Below are 8,448 nucleotides of genomic sequence, written 5' to 3'. Positions count from 1 at the left end.
ATTTTATTTTCAAGCGGGTGAAATTTTGTGACAGGTCTGGTAGGTCTGGTTGGCTGGTCAAGAGCACACAATTGCATTTACAGAGTGGTCAAATGTAAAATAAAAACGAACACTTTTTACTTCTGAGCAAGTGATTTTGGGGATTTATTGCAGTTGTAATAACTGTGAAGAGATAAGGTTGGTTTTTTTTCTTTAAAAAACTCATAACAATATAAAAGATATGTTTGTTTTTGTGTAATCTGTAATCGCTTTTTGCCAACTGTCAGCTGGAGGTACAGTCGGACATTGGATATTTTGTGGGTGTTTCTTAAAATGAGTTTTTTTCCTGATTGCTGCTAAGTAAATTGCTCTGATTTATTTTGTGTAAGACAACCACAGCCTGATGAGTAAATAAGGACTGACCAGAGTGATCGATTGGTCAGAGTTCAATACAACAGTGTTTAACTCTACATGAAACACTTATATTTTTACTGAATCTTCTCATCATGCCCTCTCATGTTTCGCCACTTCTCTCACACCCTAGCCTTATCTCGCCCCTTCTCTCACACGCTGTAGTTATCTCGCCCCTTCTCTCACACCCTACCCTTACCTCGCCCCTTCTCTTACACCCTACCCTTATCTCGCCCCTTCTCACACACCCTACCCTTATCTCGCCACTCCTCTCACAACCAACCTTTATCTCTCCTCTTCTGTTACACCCTACCTATATACCGAGGTCCTTCTCTCACAACCTACATTTATCTCGCCCCCTCACTCACATCCTACCTTCATCTATATCATTCACTTACACCTTACACCTTCCGTAAGCCCTTTTGTCACACCCTACCCTTATCTCGCCCTTTCTGTCACATCCAATCCCTGCCATACTCTACATTTATCTCGCTCCTTTATCTATATCATCCCCTTACACCTTCTTCGCCCCTTCTCCAACACCATATGTGACCACTTCTCTCACATTCTACTTGTATTTGTCCATTCTGTCACGCCCTACCATTATCTTGCCCCTTCTCACAGCCTAAACTTATCTCATCCCTGGTGTCAAGCATTTTCTTGCCCATCCTCTCAGTTTTTACTTTTAACTTACAGCCTGCCGTTGTCTTATCAGCCTCATATCTGCCCTTATCTCACTTTTATCCTTATCTTATCCCCTACCCTTATCTCCACTACCCTTATCTCACAGCCTACCCTTATCTTGTCGCTACACCAATCTCACCCTACCCTTATCTTATTTCAAGCTACCCGCATCTTATATCTACCCTTATCTCACCCAACTCTATCTTATCCCCTACCCTTATCTCAACCTACTCTTATATCACCCCTATCCTTAATTCATTCCCTATCCTTATCTCCCAGCCTACCCTTATCTGACAGCCTACCTTTATCTTATCCCTACCCTTATCTCAATCTACCCTTATCTTAACCTACCCTTATCTCACCCTACCTTTATCTCACCCCTACCCTGATCTCACCCCTACCCTGATCTCTCCCTATCCTTATCTCACCCCTAACCTTATCCCATGACCTGTCAAGGTTCGGGGTAGAATAGGCCTTCAGCAACCCATGCTTGCCATTAAAGGTGACTATGCTTGTCATAAGAGGCGACTAACGGGATCGGGTGGCCAGGTACGTTGACTTGCTTGACACATGTCATCGGTTCCGAGTTGCACAGATCGATGGCCATGTTGTTGATCACTGGATCGTCTGGTCCAGACACGATTATTTACAGACATAGAGCTGGAACATTGCTGAGTGTGGCGTAAAACTAAACGCACTCACTCCATATCTCACAGCCTAGCCTTATCCTACTCCCAGCCCTTAACTCTTACCTACCCTTATCGCAAACCTCCCCTTGTCTCACACCCCTTATCTCACACCCTATCAAGTTCTTTTCTTTACTCTTATGTCCGCTCCTTGTTCTCGCTAGAAGGCAACTGCCGAGATCGTGGTAAGGCTAGGTGGGTTGATATCACCACATCTTTGGTAGCTCATATCTGGTCCAATCAGATAGAAAGTGAAGCTTTAGCAGCAATAAAAGTCTTGTGTTCAAATTTGAATCACAGACCATCTCAAGTGGGGTTGTTCTCATATCTACGCTGGTTTGTCGTCAGATTTCAAGTTCCCCGCCATCCCGCCTCTATCATGTATCTACCTTGTAAGTCCAGTTCACAAAAACAATTGATTTTATATTGTTATTGTCATTGATTAAAGTTCACATTTTTACACACGCTTCGATCACCTAAGCCATCCCTGGCCACCAAATCTTTTTCTCACTGTAGTTCCCTCCAACACAAAATACAACTAGTACCTATACACTCACTAACAATGTGAGTCGTTCTCTCGTCCACATTTGTGACTTCTACCAAAATTCATATCCATAAAAATCTTTATTCTTAAGACGTTTGCATTTTTAAAATAATGATCTACATGCTGATGGAATCAGATTCCTAATTTGATCGGAATTAGGCCACATTCCCGAACCATCTTTTCTGTTTGTTATACTTCCTCCCACCATTGAGGCAATTGCCCTTGAAGAAATACATGCATACATACTGCCCTGACCAAGAGGCGACTAACATGCTAGGATGGCCAGGCTCGATGACTTGGTTGACATTACCACTGTACTAGTGTTTTTTCTGGAAGGATGCTGGTTTATTGTGCTGGTCGAGTGACATGCCGTTGTTCAACATGGATACTCTGAGCCACCCTTTTAGTCATACACCATACAGGACAATATGTACTATCCTATAGCATCAATTGTATAATTCAGCCGGGTACCGAACCACCCACTTCCTGATCCCCGGGCATCTAAACCACAATAGAGATGTCAAACAAAGATCCAGTTAGAATTCAACAAAAGCATAACAATTATTTCATAAATGCTTTTATTGACGTTTGACGTTGGTACATGACATTGAGCAACTTGTAGACTCGCAAGGATGAGAGAACGAAGACAAAACCAGATACCTGCTATGTTCACCCTGCCGAATATTGACATTGTAAACTGAGTTGTACTGAGTGATTATCATCACTCCTTTAGGGACCGCATCTCTGTCTCGTGCCGCACAACGCTATATACCCGCTATATGGCGGCAGTCTGTAAATACAGTAAAACCAACATATACAGGCAAATAACTGTTGTGTCTAATCTCTGCTTGTCTCCAAAAATATAATAGGTCCTTCTTAAGTCATCATAATTCGTTTGTGTCGAAACTAGGACAATGTCCCATCAACGCCGATACAACGCTGTTTGAAGGTACCATCTGATTAGGGCTCTTCGTAGGAAGAAGACATGGGATCGAACAAACAACCTTCCGCTCACCTGGCAGGAGCACTATCCACTACACCACGATGGCAGTCGATATCGGTTGTCCAACTGTGCAACCTTAACATGAAACGAGATGCATTTACAGTCAGTCGACGAGTCTGGCGAGCAGACGTACGAGAACTATGGTCAGGTTACAATGATATAATTATAACAATGGGTTTGTGAAAGATATCCCTTGGCAACATTAGCTGGACTCTGTGAAGGGGAGTTCCGAAGACTGGGAGGGAACTCGCAGAAACGTTGGTCGTCGGCATCGTAATACCTTCAGACAATGATTTCGAAACTTCCTCCCTGCCAGTAAGTACAGGTAGAAGTTGACGGCATGGTTCGAGTCTGCGATTTGTGTCGTCAAAGCATCGAAAAACATTTTTCTTGTATTACACATAACGTCATCGCCATCCGCACAGACGTAGTTGTAGGCGATGACGTACACGCAACGGGGTATGTTGAGGACGAGGAATCCGAAAGCCAGAGCTACGAGCATGACGGTCATATGTCGTTCCTGACGTCGCACGGAACGATGAACTTGCCCATATACCGACGTCATTACTTTACGTTTTGTTGTGGATTTGCGCATTATCAGAACAGTGACTGCGTTCAATACAAGCAAGACCCCAGCAGGGATCAGGGCGAAAACGGAGGCACTGATGAAGAACCACATCGTAAGGTATTTGTGGAACTGTTCTTTGATTGTACACGTGTAATATTTGTAATGGGTGACGGTGATGAAGACATGACTGTGGATGAAGCAGAGGAACGCGACGACGCCCACGATGATGACAACTGCCCTCTTCAACGACCACACCAATACCACCTTCAGCGGGAACACAACCGCCGTAAAACGCTCTGCCGATATTACCATCAGAATCCAGTTGGCTGACGCTGCGCATGTCAAACCAAAGAAAAACAAAAACTGACATCCTGTTTCATCGATCGTTATTTTCATCTGTCTAGTCTGGTTTTCTATGATCTTTAGGATGATGGTAATGTTGTCGACAGAAGACAGCACGGCTGCGTAAAATAAAGACGTTGTCAATCCCGTCTTCGACATTCTGCTGATGACGAACAAGCTTAGCGTATTTCCGGGAAATCCAAACGCAAATATAATCCAAATGTAGTAGGTGTTGAGAAAGCCTACTATTTCTTTTAACGTGTAATATTCTGCAGGATATATAGGCGGTGTCACATTGGTGTGAAAGGTGTTGTTTTCATCGACTGTTTCCATGGTTGTTGTATCAGTCAGGTCCTTATATTGGAAACCTGAAAGAAGAAAAATAACAGTTACCCCGAGAAACAGTACAGAAAGAAGTCGCTGATATTCATTCTGATTGATTGTTTGTTTGTTGTTTAACGCCGCACTGGGCAAAATTCGAACTGGCGGTCTGGACCAGACAATCTAGTGACCAGCATCATTATCTACGCAAATGGGATACTATGACATTTGTCAGCCTAATCAGCAAGCCTGGCCACCCGATCCTGTTAGCCGTCTTTAACAGACGAGGAGGAACCCCCGCGATATAAGTGATCCACAAAGATACCCAGGTTTCGGCATAAAAATAACAAACAAAAAGTCACAAATAACACTGACACTTCTAAAATCCTATAAAGGCATTACTTTTTCTCCTGCTAAACAATGACTCCTTATTCCTGAGTAAACGTATAGTTTGAAGCAAAGAAATAAAAAAGTGTTCTGCCCATTTTCTCTAACGTCCCGGAAGTGTACACTCAACTGACTCGCCTCCAGTCACACGCTTGATGCGCCTTGTTAACGAATATTCGGGAAAGGTAAATACAAACTGTTGGTGAGGTGCCATCACATCATCAATATAAAGTGATTCGCTTTAATCTATCTCAGTGTCGAGGTCATCACGTTTATCTCAAGGAGGTCAGACGTTAACTAAGGGTTGCATCATTTAGGCCTATACATTACCTACAACATTGGGCATTCTTAATTACACATACACATACATTCCTAGCCAAAGTAAACCTTGATAGATAATGCTGGTCCTTGGCTATCATTTCCATATTAAAGGATTTAACCAGAAAATGATAAATTCAACAGCGCAAAAAATGAGAGACGCACGCAGGTAGGCATGCAGGCCAGAGCGAACCTCAACCGACGAGTTCCTTCCCAAACGATGCGACCAATCAGAATGATTAAAGTGTGTTCTTTAGGCAATCAGCCGTCAACTTTCTAAACATTCTGCTTCATTCCAGTCTCACCTCAATTCCGAAATGTCGATTATAACAGAAAACCATATCCCACACACATAATCCTTTGTCGTTTTGGTGACAGTGCCAAAATGTCAGCAGGGTCTATGAAATAGACGATTTGAATCGCTTTCGATGTACACACGCTCGATGTACATGCTGAGGATTTCGAACAGTCCACGTTGATTTGGGGATGAAAGTTCACGTGACCCATCCTCCTATTGTGACATCCCAACATCTCCCCACATACACTGACTAGAATGGACTATGACGACACTGAGCAACAAATAGTCCAAAACATATGAGTTAAATGTGTTGATTTGATCATTTATTGAACGCCCTGGGTCAGCTGCCTGTGCAATTCTCTGTTATACCATGGCGCAACATTGTGTATTGTTAATGGTCTCGAGTGCAATGCATTATCTCCCTTGTTTACGTCACAATCAGCCAAATGACAAACCACAACACCTCTGTCCCCTGAGACATGACGAACACAGCGCATCTCTCTACTAGGCGGGTTATTATAATGGCGTCCAACACCGGAAGTATATGCAACGTGAGTCTGTGTATAAAGGAAACTAATCAACGCACGATTACAGCAGATCCTCGACACCACTTCATGAGAGGATATCGAATTCCTACTTTGTTGTTCAGCTCGAAAACAGCATTAACGGTGGGATATTGGACACTGTCCCCATCATGTTTGACATGCTCCACCAGCCAATGTGTTAGCTCATGACTCAGTTGCAACATATACTCATGGACAGAAATAAGGGAACGGCTAACGGGGAAGGTAAATACAGTAAGTGTTGCTTTACGACACACTTGGATCTCTCAAGATGCCTCATTATTGTTCAAAGCGGCTTTAAATTCCACACAAGGGAGGTAACCCTGTCCTAGCAATGTACTCACACCATTGAGCCACCTAAGTCGTTAATAACTGTGTCAGTTCCCAGGGGCAAATGTTTATAGACCATGCTTGTTTCACACACCCGGCCATGTTTCCATACAAAGGTCAAGTGTAAATAACAACATGGGACATTTCATGTCCCACTAAAGTCGCAGGCTGCACTACCCACGTGCGTATGTTTCAGTGAGCTGGCTCTCTCTTTAGCTTGTAAAAGTTGCTGAGTCAGCAAGAGTGAGTGAGTGAATATAGTTTTACATCACTTCCATAAATATTCAAACAGTATTCCAGCTGGGGACACCAGAAATGAACTTCACACATCGTACATATGTGGGGAATCAAACTCGAGTTGTAGTCGCGACGAGCGAATCCTTTAACCATTAGTCTACACCACTACGTACCCTGGTCATTGGAGAAGAAAGTAACGTTGCTTTCTGCAATATTCCAGCAATTGCATGTGAGGGATATGAGTAAGTTGCATGTGAAAAAGAGCCACACATGTTTTGATGTGTCGGAAAAATATCTTGTCTCCAGATCGCCCACGTTCCCATCCTGCCCTCCATCTCATTCACGACCTTCAACGGTGATTACCTCATTTATACCTTTTACTAGTGGCTACATCTGTGCTATCTGTGACCTTCTAAACGTCCAGTTAACAAAGGAAACTGTCTCAGAATTATAGGTGTAGCTTTTGTTCAACCAGTAGAAATCGTTTCGATCCTTGATTTCGAAAAACTGACGGGGACTGCATGTGAAAAATGGCGATACAAAGATTTCCAAGATCATTTTATGGACAAAACTTCTTTAATCTCTTGTACACAACGTTTCGGGGTCATTCTACAACACTTCATCAGGTAAACTGACATCGACCCTATGCCGAGTTTTAAACAAGATATGTCCATAGAAAGATCTTGGTCATCAATAACAAGTCCTCAGTGCCGCTAAAAGACATGATGCAAATATTTGTTTTGAAGCATGAGGCCACTCTATTACAGACGTCATGCTACAACGGCGATAACGTCACTGTGAGTTTGTCTTTACCGTAATTTACACTACTTTGATTTGTCTGTTTCCAAGCATGACGTCACGCTAATGTTCTTGGGGCTTGGTCCGGGCTAGACATTCACCGGCCATTCTAAAAGAGCATTTAAGCTGATACACAATTATGGAGAAATTATATCTGGAGTAAAACATTATATTTTGGCAACATAGCATACGTTGTAGATCTTCACAATGATAACATAGGTTGCTTAATACTAATTAAGACACTGATCTTCAAAGTGACAATGTGGGTTGTTGAAGACCAGTTAAGGCACTGATCTTCCAAAGGGCAATATGAGCTGCTGAAGACCAATTATTTCATAAGTCTTCTAAAGGACAATTTGAGCTGCTGAAGACGGAATCTTCAAGAGACATGTGTTGACCAAACCGTCGGGCCAATTACAACAAACACTCATGTTCGGTGATAGATAAATACGATACAAGCAGGAAACTGTTATCGACTACACTGCATTTGATACAGATCCTCGGTTGTATTTTGGGGACTACGTCGGTCAGTAAACACATGAGACATGATTAAAAGATCGGGGTGTAACAAGTTAAACGTGGAGAACTTCGTGGAGATCTTCGGCGACTAGCGGGATTGGGTGGTCAGGCACGCGTATTCGATGCTAATGCTGTTGATCACTGGATTAACTGGTCCAGACTCGATTATTTACAGACCACTGCCATATATCTGGAATATTGTAGAGTGCGGCGTTTAACAACAATCAATCAGCCATATAGCAAGTTACTGATACAACTGTTTATATACGTTTGTTTTCTATTGCTACACGCCATAGTAAATACACAACATACTTACTAAGTCGGCACGACAAGGCGGCAGCGATAAACCTGCATTCCAGTCGCCGAGCGTCAGGCAGCACGTTTCCTATTGAGCGAGGATATCCGATGTATGAAACTACAGCTCCAGTGAGTTGTCATGTGTTCATGTATGAGGCGGGCA

The 8,448-nt window shown here is 42.9% G+C and overlaps 1 protein-coding gene across 1 annotated transcript; it reads right to left on the bottom strand.

Moving 5' to 3' along the window:
- Positions 1-2,868: 2,868 nt before the first annotated feature.
- On the bottom strand, positions 2,869-8,393 carry LOC137255766 (QRFP-like peptide receptor). Its single transcript, XM_067793288.1, has 2 exons — positions 8,305-8,393; positions 2,869-4,585 (listed from the first exon to the last, which is right to left on the bottom strand). Exon 2 carries the CDS (start codon positions 4,548-4,550, stop codon positions 3,510-3,512), a length of 1,041 nt encoding a protein of 346 aa, XP_067649389.1. The 5' UTR covers positions 4,551-4,585; positions 8,305-8,393; the 3' UTR covers positions 2,869-3,509.
- Positions 8,394-8,448: the final 55 nt, after the last annotated feature.

The sequence above is a fragment of the Haliotis asinina genome, chromosome 11 (genome assembly GCF_037392515.1).
Source record: "Haliotis asinina isolate JCU_RB_2024 chromosome 11, JCU_Hal_asi_v2, whole genome shotgun sequence".
Lineage (NCBI taxonomy): Eukaryota > Metazoa > Mollusca > Gastropoda > Lepetellida > Haliotidae > Haliotis > Haliotis asinina.
This window is presented reverse-complemented; position numbering and strand designations above follow the sequence as displayed.

Bases quoted from the DNA above. Each gene is read 5' to 3' on its own strand.
- LOC137255766 (XM_067793288.1), bottom strand. From the start codon at position 4,550: ATGGAAACAGTCGATGAAAACAACACCTTTCACACCAATGTGACACCG.